General features: G+C 33.6%; 1 protein-coding gene across 3 annotated transcripts in view; it reads right to left on the bottom strand.

The window, feature by feature from the left end:
- FSTL5 (follistatin like 5) overlaps window positions 1-21747 on the bottom strand; it is a 768518-nt gene that overhangs the window by 350625 nt on the left and 396146 nt on the right. For all 3 annotated transcript variants that reach the window (XM_019441101.2, XM_053901160.1, XM_053901159.1), the window contains exon 5: window positions 4829-5025. In XM_019441101.2, coding sequence (XP_019296646.2) covers window positions 4829-5025 — 197 coding nt within the window. The remainder of the gene's footprint in view (window positions 1-4828; window positions 5026-21747) is intronic.

Here is a 21747-nt window from a genome sequence, read left to right as displayed (position 1 = left end):
ACATATAGCGGAGCTCAAATAGAAGTACAAAGGAGACAACAGACATCTGCATTACGGCAATAACCCAATAGTATCATTACCATTATTACTAAAATTACGATTACTCAGTTACTCTAATCTGGTACTGAGGATTTAATAATTCATGCCAGCTATATGAGATAAATGTGTAACCACTTCAAATGAGATGGGCAAAATAAAAACATGCCGTCATTTATTTTTTCTAATTTCTTGAGATAACCAAAACTACTCTTCTTTTGCAAGAACTATTGTTTTTTCTCATTGTAAAAGTTGGTATTAAAACTTTTGTATGTTTAATAATGTGTGTATAGATTTCTGGGTTATAATGGCTGTAAACTAATGGTATTTAAGTTGTTATCACCTACCATTCAAGCATAAATATTAAAAAGTTGCAAGGGATGAACATAGGGTAAATATTATTCAATCGCTCAATTACTAACTTAAGGGTATGTACCCACTTTATTTCCATTATCATCCATGACATTCACATGAAAGTTAGATTTAAAAATACAGTTATAACTAACACACTCTATTTTGTATGTGCTAGTCATGCTTCTAAGAAGCTGACACATTCTAAATGATGTGTGTGTGTGTGTGTGTGTGTGTGTGTGTGACATCAAATTTACGCAGTAGGTACTAGTATCATTGTCTATATATATATAGTCTCAGAAACTTTAAATAACTTGCCAAAGGTTAACAGGTCATAAGTAAGAGACGTTATTTGAACCCAGGATCTATAATAACAGTTCTTAACCACTACACTTTGATCATAAAAAAGATTATTTTGAAAAAAAATATACTAGGACTTCATCACTTGGGACCCACTCCTTCTGAAATGAATATACCATCTCAATCTTTTTTGATTTTTTTTCTTCTGGATCTTCAACTACCAATGACAAATCTACAAGTGTACTATCATAAATTTTATCAACTTCATAAAAATTATTTTAAAAGTCCAAAATTTCACTTTGCTATCAATTTGTATTTCATACTTGAATATTTTCAACATAAGAACATTAGCCCCAGACTGGAAGACTAAACATAGAGTTACAGATGTTTATGTTATTAAGCTAGAGTGGTAAAGAGATGGATTGAATGTGATTTATTTCTATAACCAGTCAGTTCATTTTAGCAAATATTTTCTTGCTATAACATGTTGTTAACTGTGATTCTAAAGGTCCTACTCTTTTAACTATTAATTTTTTAATGTATTTTCTCTCAATTAGACAGGCCTCTGTGTTCTAATTTACATGAAAATCTGTAAGATTCTCCATTCATTATGGGGAATAAAAATAGAATGTGGGTAGCCAGCTTTCATGCTACAATTATAAAACCTCAAAGTCAAATTATATTCTTTAATTTTTACTTGTCACTGGCAGTATCTTACATTTCTGTTAATAATATCTTATAAATTATTAATAGACACCATTAAGATCCTTTCCCTTTTTACTCTTCTAAGTTAAATTATTTGAAAATTCCATATTAAATGATGGTATTATATGTTTCTGCATTTATTAATAAAACCGTATGTATTATTGGTTATAATACTTGCAAAAGATCTTTAAAAAGTACCTGAAATCTAAAAATACTACCATCAAAACAGTATTTGTGCCATTCATATCTAGGTGTTTATTATATTTTTTCAAGATTACTTGTTACAACCTTCTGTTTTTCTTGTCGTTGTTGTTTAAGTTCTGTGTTTTTGTTTATGTTGTTTTTTTCATAGTTGATTATTTACAGATGAGATACTGACATTTTCACAACACACTAGGTGGGAATGACTTATGTAGTATGGGATGTATTCAGAAGGAAGCCAGTATATCTCCCAAATCTTTCTTTGCTTGTACCTCATGGATGGCCAAGAAAGAAATGGGTTTCTGAAGACGACTTTCAGATGAATTGGAAGGAGACTTTTCGGACATAAAGTGAGTCCAAATCAAAGGTAACAGAGAAAACACAACTAAATTTGGTAGTAGATAAACTTCATTATGAGTTGAGTTGTATCTTCTCAACAGATATTTTAAAGACCTAATCCTGAGGACCTCAGAACATAACATTTTGTGTTTTTTGGAAATAGGGTTGTTGAAGAGATAACTAGATAATTGAAAATGAGGTGATGCTGGAGTAGGGTGGCCCCTTATCCAATATGACTGGTGTCCTTCAAGCAAAGGCAATGTGTTGTGAAGACAGGCACACCAAGTATGGTATATGACTGCAGAGGCAGATTTTGTTTGTTTGTTTATTTATTTTGAGAGAGAGAGAGAGAGAGAGAGAGAGAGAGAGAGAGAATGAATAGGGAAGGAGCAGAGAGAGAGAGAGAGAGAATCCCAAGGAGGCTCTGTGTTGACAGCGGGATCTCATGAACTATAAGATCACGACCTGAGCCAAAATAAAGGGTGGGCTGCTTAACCCACTGAGCCACCCAAGCGCCCTGAGGCTGAATGATGTTATCTACAAGCCAAGGAATGCCAAAGAATGCCTAGCACTACCTGAAGCTGAAAAAGACAAGCAAAGATCCTCCCCCAGTTACTTCAGAGGGAGCATGGCTTAGCCAACTCCTTGGTTTTAGACTTTGAGCCCCTAGAACTGAAGGACAGGTTGATATAGCCACCCACATTCTGTTATTTTGTAATGGCTGCCTAGGAAACAAATACTAACTTGAATGTAGTATAAACTTGAAATAGGTATAAAGTGCTGTGACTGCCATTTTCTAGTGAGTAGCAGTTTTCCATTTGGATTTAGATGTAGGTACTATGATAATAACTGGATTTCGTCAGATCATGTTTTGTACCCAACCAGTGGTTACAATGATGTAGATACATTAATAAAAACTAATAAATACATGTAAAATATGTAATATATAATAATATATAATACACAAAATAAAAGCAAAAGCAAAACCACAATATATTCCAATATGTCAGGCCCACATAGACCAAGGTGACATGACTGAATTATATTTTCATTTTAATTAACTAGTCACTTCTTATCATTACTATAAATATAAAATTCTAAAGAGTTTCATTCTTGAAAAATAAATCATGAGGTAAATGATAACATAGGTATCTTAATTAAAAATTTTCTGATTTTACTCTAAAATTCCAGAGTTCAATTCTTTAAATCCCAATGCCTGGATTTAGTAACTTCTCAATAAATGCAGGCTAAATTAAAGAAGATAAGGAAAATGATATATATTTTAATTAACTGGAATGGCAAGAACTGTAATTAATTTACTTAGAAAGTCACTTTGATATAAAGTCTTGAAACTAAGTTACACTATTCCAAAGCTTAGAAATCCTTGTATAATCGAACCAATATTCCACAATGTCAGATTCTTTATATAGACCATAAAATTAACCATAAGAGATGAATGGCATGGTGTTATGGAGATAAACTACTGGATTTTTTTAAAACTATATTAACTGCCAATCACTGCAGCAAAATCCACCTTAATAAACACTATAAGGATTATTAAGAATTCAGAAAACTTCTTCAGTGCTATAACCATTTTCCTAGATTGGTCACCCTAGATTGGCTTTTTTTCTCCATTACTCCTAAAACTTGTATACGTTTTTGGAGAAAACTTATGTCTCTTATTTCACATTTCTATACTACCTACAACTAGTTTAGTTTCTAAAATCTGGGTATTATAATTTCCTTCAAACTGTTCTGTCTCCATGATACACACAAAAAAGTATTTGTATTTTTTTCCAAATGGTTCACATAAAGACCTTTTGTTTATTCAAATATTCTCTTTAGTAACAAATTTCTTATCACATATTTCATTTGGTGACAATTTTCAAATAAGTGAAATTTAACAATGTGGACTTAATACTATACCTAGATTAACTATATCCTAATTGATCTTTGATTATTGGAAAAATAAAATAGGTCAGAAATTTAATACCTTCTTAAATGATGTATTTACATCATGTTATAGATGTGCTCAATTGCTGGTGAATAGTTTCCTTGAATATTGGATACACAAGTTTTTACTGAGTGATAGAAAATTAAACATTATAAAAGGCTTCAGAACATATCTGAAGATATCTTACAAATTTTGTAAGATAAAGAATTGATGATTCCTTAAGGTATTTAAGGTACAGAAACCTATCAAAAGTAGCTATCTTATTTTGAACTCTAAAATATCATATAAATGTTATTTGAAATTAATATTGTTGTTAGAGTAGTGTTAGAAGAAAAACAACACCAAGACCCAAAAACCAAACCATTTTGGTCCTAAAACAGTCCTAAAATGGCATAATTTAGGCCAAATCCTCAAACTGGGGTTTAATACGTGAATGGCAGTTCAACCTTCCCCAGAAATGTAGTCTTAACGGGTCGGTCAGGAATTTTTCAATCAGCCCCAGTGGGTCTGCCACTTGGTCCTTTTCCATCCCACAAAAGATGATGAGGTAATCGACATAACAGCCCTAGCCTTTCCAGCTAAAGGAAAGCAGCCTTGCCGGGAAAAATCTTTCTCTTTTGCTAATAATTTTTTTGCCCCACTCTCCTGCAAAAACTTTCCATTTGTACAACTTCCCAAGTGCCTCTCTATTTGCTAGATGGGATGCTGCCCAGTTCATGAATTGAACAGTAAAGCCAATTAGATTTTTAAAATTGACTCAGTTGAATCAAATCTTTGTTATTTAACAGCAGTCAAATTTTACTCTTAAAAATATGTTTTGTCCACACTTTCAAATAATACAAATTAAATACATTTTATTAATATAGAATAAATTCACACAGATATAAATATATTGTACATGTGATTTTTAAATAAGCTTGTTAATTTAATCATTAATCATACCTGAGTTAGTTCATTAATATCTACAAGTCCGTTACTGTCGGCATCAAAATATTTAAACATTTGATCCACCAACAACTTCTTCCAAGACAGGTCATCACCGTTAGGGTTTTCATTTTCTTGTGTAATATATTTTTGATTTTGTAAATCTAAAAGCATGCTTTTCATCTTGTTGTATTCAGTGGTCTTGCAGTTATTTCCTGTAACAGAAGAACTAAGTTATTTTCAAAGCAATATTATTGAAAAGGAATCATTTATTGTTTTAATGTTAAGAAATTGATATCTTATAAATAATACACTTGGTACATAATTTTTATCTTCCAACTTGTACAAGGTTAAAATAATAGGATATTTTCATTTGTATCAAATCTAATAAAAACATGTTTACTGTGTGCTTTCTCTAGGATAAAGTAATTGGTTCTATGAGGGGTTTAGAAACACATGATAGTTCCAATTGTTTAAATACATTATCTTAGTTTTTTTAAGTTTTTTTTTTAATGTCCATTTATTTATTTTTGAGAGAGAGAGTAGGGGCGGTGCAGAGAGAGGGAGACAGAATCTGAAGCAGGCTCTGGGCTGTCAGCACAGAGCCTGCAGAGCCCAAGAAGGTGCTGGAATCCAGGAATTCTGAGATAATGACCTGAGCATAAGTCAGATGTTTAATGAACTGAGCTACCCAGGTGGCCCCATTATCTTAGTTTTAATCCTCGCCATACATTCCTATATAGATAGTTTCATCGGTTTTAACATGAAGTACAGGGAGTTGAAATAACTTGCCCGGCAAAGAGTTAGATTGTGTTGGATTTTTGCACTTGAGCTCATATATATATATATATATATATATATATATATATATATATATATATATATATATCTGGTTTCAAAATAGGATAGCATATATTAACTGGAAGTATGCTTTTTACATTTAAATTTGTTTTGAAGATGTCTGTACGCATGTGTTTACATTTATAAAAATCCTATTCCCAATGATGCTGAGGTCTTATTTGTATTCTTCTAAAAGACTTTAATTATTTTTCTGATATTTGTTTATCTCTCCTTTAGGACCACAGTGTATTACATGATATGTGTTTGCACCTTGTATCTCCAAGTTTTAACTTTGCAAATTTCATCTCCACAAATGAAGTATAAGCTCATTGCACTAACAATGCATCAAAGATTTTCATATTTCCCATAAAATAACCAGGACAATACTGGCAACATCAGAATTAGTGAAAATGATTGCTTAGCTTAATGTCTTCAAAAATAACTGCAATTTTCACACAATTGTCTTACAAAGGATTTTTTTTTTTACACTGGCCCCCATGATAATGTCTTTAAATAGTACAGTGGAAAGTAGTATATACTACTGATAGCAAATGTGATATAAAATATAGAAAATACAGTGCCTAATGTAATTTGTAAATGAAAAAAAGTAGGTATTATATTAGCCAAGAATTTTTACAATGTACTTTTAGAGAAAATACTAACTTTATAATTGTTGTCAATATTGACAATTAGGCTTTAACAGAATCTACAATTTTAAAAGATTTCTAAAGATTTTTAAATATATGTCTAAGAAGTATGGAGTTGAAAAACAGGATTTGAAGTCTCATTCTCTTTCAAGACAAGATGGAAAACAATCTCGTCTAGAGAATGAGAGACTGTCTTATTTTTCAAAGATAGTGAAATAGCTATTGTTGTTCAGCAATTTTAGTGTTTAGCAATCCTGTCAAGAACTTCTTTTTTTACAACAAAACATAAACTTTGTGCTGCAGATTAAGTCAATTTTGCATTATTCCATTCTCAGTATAAAAATAATGCTAAAAATGTTTTCATAATAGCAAAGAAATCACTGACAAAAGAGAGAAGTAATCAGATCTAGAGGGGATAGGTAGAAATTTTGGTGTCCATGAAAGTGACAGAAAAGAAGCCTTCAAACGTGTGTGTGCCTGTGATTCTGTGTGTGTGTGCCCACATGCGTATGTGTGATAAAAGAATGAGAAAAAGGATAATAGACCATTGCAATAGCCCTCCATGGAATTTCTGTATTTGACCTTGGGTTGGTATCTCCTTTGACTGATGCTGAGTAGGGTTGAATTTAGGGGAGCTGATATTGGGCCATAGGCAATGTGGAGACCAGAATGTTGGTGAGAGACAATGGGAATCAGGGCTTAAATGCTGAAAACCTGCTAACTAATATTTAAAATTTGAGGAACAAGGAAACAGTTTGAGTTGTTCATTTTAATTTTGATAAAACTGAGTAATGTGATCATCATCATGATCCTATTAATATTTTCATTTCCCAACTTGTAAATTTCCTTGAAAGTTCAGGTGGCTGCTGGCAATCCAAAGAAAATAAAAATAAAAGCATGGCAGTGAAGGCATTTATAGTCCACAGAAATGTACAAGAAGTAGTTATGCAATTATGTAAAACTTTGTAGAATTTATAGATTTAATAAAATTTCTGTCACAGATTTTTTTAGTAATAAATAGGAACATCTGCTATTAACAATAAATTACATGTAATGAAGATTTCTTACGTGTCAGGAAGTTTATACATTTTAAATTAGTTATTCCTCACAAGAGTCCCAGAAGAAAGACAACTATCACCATTTTATAGATGAGGAATTAAGGCACAGAAAAATTAAATAATTGTTCAAAGTTACAGAGCTAGAAAGGAGCAGAGTGATTTTTTTTTATTTAAAAAAATTTAATGTTTATTTTGAGAGAGAGAGAGAGAGAGAGAGAGAGAGAGTGGGGGAGGGGCAGAGAGAGAGGGAGACACAGAATCTGAATCAGGCTCCAGGCTCTGAGCTGTCAGCACAAAGCCCTATGCAGAGCTTAAACTCAAAAACTGTGAGATCAGGACCTGAGCCAGAGTCGGCCCCTTAACCCACTGAGCCACCCAGGCAACCCCAGAGTGATTTTTATATACAAGCAATATCCCTTCTATCTTTTATTCTCTGCTTCTCTTATCTTCAGAACTGAGTTTTAAGATCAACTTTTACATGTGATTCAGTAAATTTTTCCAAGGATTATTTGTAAAGAGAAAGATAAACATCATAATAAACACTAGGCAAGTAGAGAAAAAAATAACTCACAAAGGAAAAAGAAAAAGGTCTGAGAACTAGCAGGAAAATAAATACTGAAAAGGAAGCTAAAGGGAAAAGAACTCAAGAAAGAGGGTCTGATGAGATGTCAAATGTTTCAGAGTAAAAGTAAGATAGACAATAAAACAGGCCCATCGAATTCCTTAAACTGTAGGTAACTGGTGACTTTAAAGAAGATTTTAGTAAATAAATGGAGCATTTTTTAAAAAATCTAGAATCTCCTTTTTTATTATATGTCTTTTTCCCATTGATATTTTTCTATTTTGTTTTAATTTTAGTATGGGTAACATACCTTGTTATATAGTGATTCAACACTTCCATAAATCACCCAGTACTCATCATGACGAGTGCACTCCATAATCCCCATCACCTGTTTCACCAATCCCCCCACTCACCACCCCTCTGGTAACCATCTGTTGGTTCTCTATTAATAGAAAACAGAGTTAAGAGTCTGTTTCTTGGCTTCCCTCTCTCTTTATCTCTTTTTTCTTTGTTTTGTTTCTTAAATTCCACATATGAATGAAATCACATGGTATGTGTCTTTTTCTGACTTATTTCTCTTAGCATTATACTCTCTAGCTATATCCATGTCATTGCAAATGGCAAGATTTCATTCTTTTTTTTATAGCTGAATAATATTCAATGATATATATGTGTGTGTGTGTGTATATATATATATATATATATATATATATGTATATATATTTCTTTATCCATTCAACTATTGATGCTGCTTCTGCAATTTGACTGTTGTAAATTATGCTGCAATAGACATATAGGTTCATATATCCCTTTGAATTAATGTTTTTTTGTAGTTTTGGGGTTAATACCCAGTAGAGCAATTGCTGGATCGTAGGGTAGTTCTATTTATAACTTTTTGAGGAATCTCCTTACTTTTTTCCATAGTGGCTGCACAAGTTTGCATTCCCACCAACAGGGCACAAAGGGTTCTTTTTCTCCACATCCTCACCAAACTTGGTTTTCTTGTGTTTTGACTAGCTATTCTGACAGGTACGAGCTGATATCTTACTGTTGTTTTGATTGAATTTCCCTCATGATGAGTGATGTCGAACATCTTTTCATGTGCCTGTTGGCCAACTGCATGTCTTCTTTGGAGGAGTGTCTATTCATATCTTCTGTCCATTTTAAATTGGATTATTTGCTTTTGGGTGTTGGGTTCTAGAAGTTCTTTATAAAATTTGGATACTAACCCTTTCTCAGACATGTCATTTGCAAATATCTTCAAAATGCAGCAGAATTCTTATTATAATGGGTTAAGGAGCAAAAACAGTGACGATTTGGCATTATTAAATATTTACTACCTTTTTTAGTGAAAGAAAAAGAACCAGCATTATTAATGAAACAGAATAGATATTTAGAAATAAATATCAATTAATAGATATTTGGAAATCATGGACTCATCCATGAATAACATCAGGCAGGAGGGTAAGAAATTTTTGTTCATCTGCTTTGATAAGATTCCTTTCTCAAAGATTAATCAACAGTCAGTGTTTGATTGGTATAGGTAAGAGAAAGAAATATTTTCCTGGATTTACCTCCTATTCTGGGAGACCAGTAAGAGATCTCCTCTGCATTCCCTGTTTTAGACACTGAGAACAAGACAAATGAGATGCCTATTGGTGGTATCTATTCCATCATCTTTCCCATGAATGCAGTGACACTGAGGTTGTGCTGATTCTTGATTCAGAGTCATTCAAAGGGAAGTTAAAATCCATCTGGCCTTGGGGGGCCGGGAAGGATGCAGAATCTCTGACATTCAAATGGCTGCACCTGTGTAGCTAGCTGGCAGTACCTCTCCAAGTCTCTATGGAACCAAAGATAATTACATTTTATACATCCTATAGTACATCCATCTGTTTGAGGACATGGTAAGTGCTAAAAATTATAGATTATATCAATTATCCTTAGTGTTATGTTTTCCAAAGGCTGTTTTTATCTTTTTGAAATTACACTTTTATCCCTCTCCCATCCATCAATAAAAATTACCTATTTCCTTCAACACAAAAACATTCAAACCTAAATATATAAGAATATTACTTTTCTTTTTAACATTTATGGTTAGAATTTGATTATTTTCATTCTAATGTAAGCTAAAATCTTAGATATTCAAAGAATAAAAATTGAATGTTTTTATTTTAGTGTTAATTCTATTCAAGTATTAGAATGTATATTGGAACTATTTTTTCCTCAAACTGTTCAATAATTGTTAATAAAGTCTTTTCACATAATTTATTTATTTATTTTTAAAGTTTATTTATTTTCTTTTTGAAAGAGAGAGAGAGAGAGTTGGGAGGACGGGGCAGAGAGAGGAAGAGGGAGAATTACAAGCAGGTTCTGCACTGTCAGCGTAGGGCCCAATGCAAGGCTCAATCCCACAAACCATGGGGTCATAACCTAAGCCAAAATCAAGACTCAGATGCTTAACCAACTGACCCACCCAGGTGCCCCTCACATATCTTTAGAAAAATATTTCGTATTTATAGCATAAGGAATATATCAAAACTTTAGTATATTGATTTATGTGTATATGTGAATCAAATTCAACATGGAAAGCTATTATATTGAAGTTAATTTGTAAGTTGTTAAGTGTGTTTTTATCTTGATTGAATTTATCTTGATTAAAAGTAGTCAAAAGAATTAAAACAAACTTTAATCCTTAACTGGGATATCTATTTAAATGTGAAAAAAGATAAATGTGTAAATTGTTTTATTTTACATGAACTCTACTTAAATGTTCATATTAAAAAGTATATTCTAGGGGTACCTGTGTGGCTCAGGTGGTTAAGTGTCCAACTTTCAACTTTGGCTCAGGTCATGATCTCATGGTTCATGAGTTCAAGCCCCACATTGGGCTCTGAGCTGACAGTGCAGAGCCTGCTTGGGACTCTCCCTCTCTGCCCCTCCCCTGCTTGTGGTCTCTCTCTCTCAAAATAAATAAATAAACTTAAAAAAAATATATGATAATTATAAACAAAATTAATGTAAGTTAACTATGTTTCAGATACTATTCTATTCTGGGAATTCACTAATACAAACACACATACACACACACAAACACACATACACATTCTTCACAATGTAGGACATTTAAAGAACCATGATTTTCTCCTAGAGGCAAGGATCTTTTTTTTTATGTTTTTTTAAAAATGTTTATTTATTTATTTATTTATTGAGAGAGAGAGACAGACAGAGAGAGAGGATGAGTTGGGGAGGGGCAGAGAGAGATGGAGAGAGAATCCCAAGCAGTCTCCACACTGACAGTGCAGAGCCTAATGTGGAGCTTGATCTTATGAATCATGAGATCATGACCTGAGCTAAAATCAAGGGTTGGACACTCAACTAAGCCACCCAGGTGCCCCTTTTAAGTTTTTATTTAAATTCAAACTAGTTACTGTACAGTATAATATTAGTTTCAGGTGTACAAATAGTGATTCAACACTTCCATGCATCACTCAGTGCTCATCACAGCAATTGCACTCCTTAATCCCCATTACCTATTTTACCCACCCCTATACCCACCTCCATTCTGGTAACCATCAGAGTCTGTTTCTTGGTTTGAAGTAGGGAATAGTTTTTAAAGAATACACTATTTTTGAGACTAGTTTTAGGTTCACAGCAAAAGTGATCAGAAAATAAAATTTTCCATATACCTTTTGGCCCCTACATGCACAGACTTCCCCACTATAAATATTCTGCAACAATCAGCGAACATACAGTACATATCACTATCACTAAAAGTCCATTTGAAATCATACAGAATGTAGCCTTCTAAGGTTGACTTCCTTCATTTAGTAATAAGCATTTAATATTACTACATGTCTTTTCATGGCTTGAGAACTCACTTCTTTTTAGCATTGAATAATATTCCATTCTCTGGATATACCAAACTTTATTTATCCATTTACCTACTGAAAGATATCATGGTTGCTTCTAAATTTTGGGAATTATGACTAAAGCTGCTATAAATATCTGTGTTCAAATATATTTGTGCGGCCCTTAGTCTTCAACTCTTGAGTAAATCCCAAAATGCATAATTCCTGGATCAGATGATAACATTATGTTTAGTTTTGTAAGAAACCATTAAACTGTCTCTCAAGTGGCTGTACCATTTTGTATTCCCATCAGCAATGTATGAGAATTCTTGGTGTTACACAGCTTTGCTGGCATTTGGGGGGACAGTGTTCTGGATTTTCACCATCTAATACATATGCAGTGGCACCTCATTATTGTTCTATGGGCAATTTTTTAAAGTTAATAAGTATATTTTCCAAGAGATATTGGTTCTTTCACCGTTTTCCTACTCTTTACTCATGCACAATGTAATTTGGCTTAATTTAATTCCTTAAGCATTGTTGAATAGTTAAAAGAATATGATGAAGGATACAATTAATTGAATTGGTATGCTTACTGATTAACTTTGGGAATTAATCTTACTGGAAATAAAAGGAAAGTATTATGAATTAAATACCCATTCTCCAAATGCTTTGCTACTTATATATAACTTTTGTCAATGATATGCCACATGTCATTGACAACTGCCTACAAATCTTTATAAGCAGGATTTAAAACAGGGTTTGACTTTCTAGTTTGGCAAAAGTGATTGTATATTAGAATTTCAATAAAAGTGCTCTAGTAATCAGGTCACTTTGCTCTGTAAACCCTAAGAGAACATTAATTAAAATGTCTTTGAGGGGTCAGGTTAGTCACAGTATGCTCTATTTCCAACTATACTCTTAAAAGATGACACACTTTGGAGTAGGTGCTCATCTTAGCTGTTGCTTACTATCACCACCCTCTCTCATCATCTTCACAAACACAATCACATATTATAAAGATACAGAGAATGCAGCAAAGTGAAAAGCACAATACAATGGTGAAATTGATCACCTAGAATGCTTGGAAACTTAAAAGAAAAATGGACATTTATCTTACCCAAAGTAAATAACACTTGTAATATTAATTATCATAATTGGCCAAATGTGTAATTCTATTGTTTAGGGAATTCAAAAGCCTCTTAAAGCATTGTCTTTGTAGTAAAAACCAAGAAAATACAATATGCATCATATGAAAAGGCATAGCTCTTTTACAAGATATGAAAGTTAATGTTGCTTAACAATTTGTGAACTAAGTTTTCCGTACATAATTTTTTTCTGGTAATCAATCTACAAATATTTTGCACATAATATGTAAGGCCTACCATCTTTTTACAAATTTACAATTATTATTAAAATGTGAGTGCATATTGCCTTAAATATATATAACACATTGACCTTACATTTCTTGTTGTGATAGCCTCCTGTGTTTTATGAAGGTTATTAATTTTCATTCATGTTACAATACTTATATGACTTTTTGGAGTAAAGATACATAAAGTAAATTGCTTATTTTTTAAAGAATTTCACCAAATCATTTAAAATTAACCAGGTTACAAAAAAGTAAATCTATCCCTGCACAATTGTTTTGTGCCAGCACTGTTCTAAGTATTTTACAGATAACTTCTTTAATCTTTGTAATTACCCTATAAAGTCATATCATATCATTGGAAGTATAATAAGCCCAATAATAGGTTTGACATTTGACATTATGTGAAAGGTTGAGAAACATCTAACCCTAGAATTGGAAGCCCATCACTCAGAAATTAATTCAGAAATTTCCCTTGAGATATACAGAACTCACAAGTTTGCATCTATTTGTCTATTGAAAAGCTAGAGAAGCTTCAGGTGTAAAATCTCATATGCATACTCAATAAATCTTTTTTTTTTTCTTTGCTTTTGTCTTCTATATTGAGACACAGAGACCTTTCAGCTAGTGGGGTTTTGAATTTCCACAACGAGCAATAGGCCTACCTAATGACATGAATGACTTGCCAAGCCTATCTAAACATCATGATTTTGTAGGCTCACAACTTCAAAAAATGTAACTCAGATGGTGATACAATTACCAGGCAAGCTTGATCAACCACAAAGAAAAACTGCAAACTTCCGTATAGGAAACATAGATCAAGCAGCCATTAAGCGTTGTACATGGGTCTGGAACAAATCCAGAAATGTACTCTTATAGGACTATAGAACTCTTCCTTAGGCACTAAGCTTAATGTTAAATTTATCTATAGAAGTTTGAGGTTGAATCAATTTCTTCCTGAAGTTCATCCATGAACCCTGGGTACTTTGGACAGTTTGGTTTTATAAGTTCCTAGTTATGAACATGAGTATATGTCTTTTTCTGGTCACTGAGTAACTTAGTGAAGAGTTCATACGCATCTTGCTTTTTAATAGTTCAGCTACTCTTTGTCTCATTTATCACAAAAAAGTAACGAAGTGATAGTGAAAAACAGGATTTTTCTCTGGGGTTTCTACTTCTTATACATTCTATATAACTTATTTTGCCAAATAAACAAGAGATGATAGTCTTGAATGGGCATCAGCCTCTGGCTGTGTTTTATCCTATCAACTATAAAAAGAAATATTATTGCAAAAATAAATCTAATTATAATCAACTATAAATGTGCACACATTATCATGTATTAAACATCACAACAGCGATGTTCATGGTGTTGATTTTTTTTATGATAGATACTTTCATACAGGTTCAATCTAGAAGTGGGTTAATATAAATATCAGTATATGGGTAGTATCACCTTACTTGATTTTTTTTTTCAACGTTTTTTTTTATTTATTTTTGGGACAGAGAGAGACACAGCATGAACGGGGGAGGGGCAGAGAGAGAGGGAGACACAGAATCGGAAACAGGCTCCAGGCTCCAAGCCATCAGCCCAGAGCCTGACGCGGGGCTCGAACTCACTGACCGCGAGATCGTGACCTGGCTGAAGTCAGACGCTTAACCGACTGTGCCACCCAGGCGCCCCCTTGATTTTTTTCTTAATACAGTGGTCATGTATAAATTTTTTCTTAATACAATGATCATATATAAATATTTTTTTCTTAATACAATTATCATGTATAAATATTTATCTGAATAGATGCAATGTGCAAAAATTCATGTGCTTGTGGGAACAAGAACTATGTATCAATTGTCATTATTTATTTTAAGCACAGTTGGCCTATAGATATTGTTCTATAAATGTCCTATGACATTTCACATATAGATTGGTCATAGCATGGATGTAGCATTAATTACCTCCCCACTGTCACAAACCAACCAAAAAAACAGAAATGATTCTACCCATTTGTGTCTGTCTGTAGAAGAGAATTACTTTGTGTTTTCAAATCAGTCTTGGTTTTAGTAGTTAAATAGTTAAATGGTCAAGAAAGAACTTCTTCAACTAGACATGTATCTGTCATTTTCTTCTATGTAATGATTCTTTGGAGTATTTCCAAAGTGGACCTTACTTTTGTCTTAGATTTTAATAACTTACACATAAAATACTATATAGTAAGAACACTTGTGGGATGCCTGAGTGACTCAGTCGGTTAAGTGTCTGACTTTGGCTCAGGTCATGATCTCACGGTCTGTGACTTCAAGTGCTGCATCAGACCTGTACTGACAGCTCGGAGCCTGGAGCCTGCTTTGGATTCTGTGTCTCCCTCTCTCTCTGCCCCTCCCCTACTGTCTCTGTCTCTTTCTCTCTCTTCCTTCAAAAATAAAAAAAAAAAATAAAACATTAACATTTTCTTAATAAAGAATATTTGGTTATATATAATCTTTATACAATTCACACTGTTTTGTTATCTGGAAGATTATAAATTTTAATTGTTCAATTCCTCAGTATTACATATCATAGAAATATGACACTATGACATTTTATTTTAATTCACCCATATTTAGTCATACAAGATAAGAAATAATTATCAACTTAGTCATGAACTTTCTTGTGGGTATATGTCACATTTTTTAAGTTTATTATGTATTTCAAGAGAGAGAGAGAGAGAGAGAGAGAAAGTGCGTGTGCACATGAGCAGGAGAGGGGCAGAGAGAGAGAGGGAGAGAGAATCCCAAACAGGCTCCATGGTGCCAGCACAGAGCCTGACACAGGGCTCAAACTCATAAACTGTGAGATCATGTCCTGAGCTGAAATCAAGAGTTAGATATTTAACCGACTGAGCCAGATTCCCCATCACATTTTAACAATAGTTCATCATGAACTTGACCAAAGATACTTAGGAACTAGAAAAGACAGAGGGTAAACTATGTAAGCATTATAAATAGGAAGAGTGGGGCATTTAGTACTGGAAAGTTTCCGCATTAAGTGTAGACTGTGTATCTCATCAGTAAAAATTGGGCTTAAGGGGGTGCCTGGGTGGCTCAGTCAGTTAAGCGTCCCACTTCAGCTCAGGTCACGATCTCGCCGTCCGTGGGTTTGAGCCCGGCGTCGGGCTCTGGGCTGATGGCTCAGAGCCTGGAGCCTGCTTCCGATTCTGTGTCTCCCTCTCTCTCTGCCCCTCCCCCGTTCATGCTGTGTCTCTCTCTGTCTCAAAAATAAATAAATGTTAAAAAAAAATTAAAAAAAAAAGAAATTGGGCTTATGAGACAGCAAATAAATATAGAGGAAATGACAAGTTAATTTTTAAATGTGTATTTATTTTGAGAGAGAGAGAAAGAGCGCACACACCTGTGCACCTGTAGTAGAGGGGCAGAAAGTGAGGGAGAAAGAGAATCCCAAGCAGGCTCTGTACTCTCAGCACAGAGACCAATGCAGGGCTCAATCTTATGAACTGCAAGATCATGACCTGGGATGAAAACAAGAGTCAGTGGTTTAACCAACTGAGCCACCCAGTTGCCCTGATGTCTTTATTTTTACATTAGATGAGTTTTAGATAATTTGGGGATATCCTGTTAGAGGTCTCAATGAGGGAAAAGGAAATATAGTTATAGCTCAGAAGCTCATTAGTTCAGAAGGAAAGTGTTTGATAAATTGGATGAATGAGTCATTGGCAAATGCATGGCAGTTGTGCATCACTTCTTGGATTGAGCACTGAGTGTTATATATAAGTGATGAATCACTAAATTTTGGTCTTGAAAGGAATATTGCACTATATGTTAACTAACTAGAATTTACATAAAACTTGAAGTGATAACAAAAAAAAATAATAAAGGAGGGAACTTGCTGAGTGTGAAATGAAGATGACAATGGTAAAACCATGACCACACACATTTTCAAGGAATATTAAGATACAGATTTCTTTTTTTTTATTTTTTTAAATGTTTTTTATTAATTTTTGAGAGAGAGAGAGAGAGGTCTAGCGCCAGTGGGGAAGAGGCAGAGAGAGAGGCAGACACAGAATCCGAAGCAGGCCCCAGGCTCTGAGCTGTCAGCACAGAACCTGATGCAGGGCTCAAACTCATGAACCCTGAGATCACAACCTGAGCTGAAGTGGGACGCTTAACCGACTGAGCCACCCAGGTGCCACAAGATACAGATTTCTTATAAAGAGAATGCTGAAGCACTGACTAGTTTGGTGGAAGAAGAAATGAAGATAATTTCATGACACAACTTTATTTACATATTTATAATTTTTTAATGTTTGTTTATTTTTTAGTAAAAGGCGAAAGATTTATACGATCTGAAGAGAAACCAGAGTATAATGTTTATTTATTTTTGAGAGAGAGAGAGAGTGAGTAGGGAAGGGGCAGAGAGAGAGGGAGATACACAATCTCTGAGCTATCAGCACAGAGCCTGATGCAGGGCTCAAATTCACAAACCATGTGATCAGGCCCTGAGCTGAAGTCAGGTGCTTAACTGACTGACCCACCCAGGTGCCCCTCATCACACAACTTTAGGTGCTAAAGTCTATTTCTTGAAAAAGGAAAAATTGACTAACTGCTGCAAATTACATGGAAGAATATGAGGAAAAGAGATATTCCCTTTCTCTGAAATGCAAAGTTAACTGTGAAATTCAGCTAACATTTTTATTTTCACCCTATGTAAGGATGTGTGTGTGTGTGCATAAAACAAAATCTGTGTTTTTATTAATATGAGTGATAACAGCACTTGCAGAGATATATTCCTTTGATATGGTGTTGACTAATGTTTAGAAAAAGGCTATGGACTGCTTTAATAAAGATATGTTCAAGATAACTTTAACAGTGAAAAGTTGCTTTTTCATTAAATTGACCTTTCTCAAGTTACTTTTGCTTACAATTTAAAAGCATATGGGTTATGAATATGTTTATATAAGAAAAAAATTAAAATGTGTGAAATTTCTAAAGCCTATGTAAAATTCTTAATTTTTACACTATGAATAAATAGTAAAAGAGAATTACTTAAGGAGTTGTCCTTCTATGTATTTTTTCAGATGCAAATGAATTACAAGCTCCTTATTTTTAAAGCCATTCGTTTTACAAATGAGTTGCAGAATTATTTAATAAATTCATTTTAAAGCAATGCCTGACTGCCTAGTTTCTAAGGAAAAAGAAAAACTAAGATGTTGCCTTTCCATTAACTCTAAAATTCTTATTTATTTAGTTATCTGTTATGAGCAGTAGAAACAAAAACATACTCTCTTTGAAGATAACATACATTAATATTCATACACCTATATTTATATATGTTCACATAGAACTAATGAAAAATACATAATGGTTTAGTAACATTTTCTTCAATTAAATTAATTTCTTCTTAGCTCCATAATTAAAATAGTGATGGTGGTTATAAAATTTATGTCTGAAGTTTTTCATTTTGTGTGACTTCAATGCTGTTGATGCCACATACTGATTTCTAGTACTACAGTTTGGTAAGTTTGGAATGAGCAAAGAAATTATTAGGTGTCTCCAATGGAAAATTATTCATTATTTATAACATTACTCTCAGGGTTATCTAACTTCAGCCTTTTGTTGCCTTTGAAATATTTTACTGCTCTGTAAATTGTAGATAACTGTTACCAATGAGAAGTAATTCTTCTCTATGAACTTGCAAACGAATTCTGACTGGAAGAGATTCAATTGATTTCTCTTCCCTCTTTTGAGGAAAAAGCCAGATTCATGTACAACTGTAACTACATTTCCACAATTGTTTACTCCATATAAGTATGTGGCTCTTTGACTTCTTTGAACTGATTATAACATCTGCCTAGGTCCCTTATGAATAAATAACAGATTTGTTAAACATCTAACATGTGCTAACCATGCTTGGATTTTGGTTGGTACCCAATACTTGATTCAGGACAGGTCCCTAGCACAGACCCATCGTTTTGGAATTCTGCCAGGTTTAGAGACTAAATACAAAGCTATGTGAGAAAATAACTGAATTTTTATTTTATTTTAATGACTCTTCAAATCATCCTTAAATGATCTTTCCCAGACTTGGTAAGAGATCTCAAGGGAGGAAAAAAAGTTTGGCCCTTGATTTGTGGGAAGATGGCAATCATTTTAAAAGTCCAAGAAGTATAGCTTTTTAAATGGTCCAAGGAAGATAGGATATTGTATCATAGAAGGAAAAAAAAAAGCAAAAAAACACAATAAAACACAACTAAACAAACAGGAAGGGAAAAGAGGACAAGACAGAAAAAAAGAGAGAAAGTGAAAGATCATTTCACACTGAGGAAGAGACTTGTTTCGCAAATAACTCTTTTCCCTTCCTTTGTTCATTACAAGGAATTGTCAAAGAGCAATCTGAGGGAATTAGCTTTCTCAAGTTATCTTAAATTTAATAGATTTTTTAAAATCAATCTATAGCAGGTTAGCATAAACTTTTTCTGCAAAGGCCCAGGGAATAAATATTTTAGGCTTTCTGGCCCGTGTCATTTCTGTCACAACTACTCAACTTTGTTACTACAGGGCAAAAGCAAACGTAGGCAGTACATGGATAAATGGTCATGGTTGTGCTCCAATAAACTTTATGTACAAAATCAGGTAGTTGGCCATAATCTGCTGTCCCCTGGTGTATAGAATAATGGGATAGCTGAGATAGATATCAGTATAAAATTAATTATATTACTTCTGGTTTTTTTGTTTGGTTTGTCTGGTTTGTTTGCTCTTTTCTTGAAATTTAAGTGTTGAGTTTTTGGGAAACAGAAAAAAGACACAGGTACAGATATATTCAATACTGAATTCAAAAGTGGCATTTTTGGGGTCCCCTGAGTTGCTCAGTGGGATAAGCGTCCAACTTTGGCTCAGGTCATGATCTCACAGTTTGTGAGTTTGAGCCCCACATCAGGCTCTGCGCTGACAGCTCAGAGCCTGGAGACTACTTCAGATTCTATGTCTTCCTCTCTCTCTACCCCTCCCCTGCTCACGCTCTGTCTCTCTCTCTCTCTCTCTCAAAAATAAATAAATATTAGAAAAATTTTCAATAGCATTTTTATCTTGATTTTAAGAGCTCCTTTAATGTGTCATATAAATGGACTTCAAAAGGTGTGAGAAATTAATATGTTATGTAAATTTAAGGGATAATAAAAGAGGGCTACTATACCACATATATCCCAGGAAAGTCATTGATTTTTTTTTTCCTCTTGTCTTAATATAATAGACTAGACCTTTTACTTTTACTGAAGTAACCTCTTGGTCAAAAGGGGTTGTTTTACATGAAAGCATTTTGTTAAATACAGTCAGGACAAATTCGGTATTATATTAATTTGTGAATATAAGAAAGATCTGCCATTTGCCTCATAGGGATGGTCAGGAAAGCTAGACAAACAGGTAATTCAGACCCCTAAGAGTGTTGTTAGCACAGCTTGAAGTTGCTTTTAAGGTCCACTGAATGAGAGACTAGAACTTTCAAAAGCAGTTTTTAATGTGCGGTTCATGATATAGTCACCTGAGGAACATTAAAACAAGTGATGCCTGGGCCTCTTTCTCAGAGTCTGATTACTTGATCTGTAGTGGTGCCTGGGCATCAATATTTTTTAAAAGTGCTTCAAATGGTTCATAAGTGCATCCAGGGTGGTGAACCACAGTTTCAGAGTTTAAATAAATTAGATTATAACTATATCCCTATAAGATGAAAAACAGACTTGACATTAGTTCAGGAGCTAAATCTAGACCATGATGTCCTAGTTGCTTCTTCACACACATGAGCCTAGTAGCCTATGCAACAGGAAAATGAGCCTTCAGAGCTATTTCTGTGAGTTGCAATAATTGTAAATCTAAGTTAAATTTGTAAAGCTGAAGAAAAATATGCTTTTATCAATGAATTGCAATCTAAGTCCCATCTACTTTTAATATCCAACTTAGGGGCAACATAGGCAATGTTCCCAGTCCATAGGGATCAGAAACAGACAGGCCCTGGCTGGGGCCTAAGTTTGTTCCTCCTTTTAAACTTCTATAGTACTTTGTATGAATCACATTTATTCTAATTCTCTCTCTCTCTCTCTCTCTCTCTCTCCCTTTCCTTCTCTCTCTCTCTCCCTCTCTCTTTTGTTCTCTCTCTCATTTTACTTTTTATTTTTTAAAACATGACATTTCTCCTCCTTTTTCGGATGATGGTAAGATCATTTAATTCATTTTGGATTATTAACTAGGTTATAACTAGGTTTGACACATAATAACATTTTAATCAATTGTCATAAATACCAATAGGTTGTCACACTTTTTTTTCCTTCGCTCTCATTATGCACATTGCCTATATTTTATTACTATAATCAGGTAAACATAGTGACCAGCTTATTGAAGAAACTATATCTACAACTATAACTGCACACACACACACACAAATATATTTATATTTTGAATACAAATATATATTTGTATTTTCACTGCTTAGCTCAGTGCTAGCACCTGTTTGCTTACTAATATTTGTTGAATATCTTAACATCTACTTGAAAAGAGTAAGAATAAAAATGACCGAAAGAGTGCAGTAAATGAGCATTTCAGCTATTACTAGAGTTGCCAGATTTA

This window comes from Panthera pardus, unplaced genomic scaffold (assembly GCF_024362965.1).
Source record: "Panthera pardus isolate Hobbes unplaced genomic scaffold, ASM2436296v1 HiC_scaffold_13, whole genome shotgun sequence".
In the NCBI taxonomy this organism is placed as follows: domain Eukaryota; kingdom Metazoa; phylum Chordata; class Mammalia; order Carnivora; family Felidae; genus Panthera; species Panthera pardus.
This window is presented reverse-complemented; position numbering and strand designations above follow the sequence as displayed.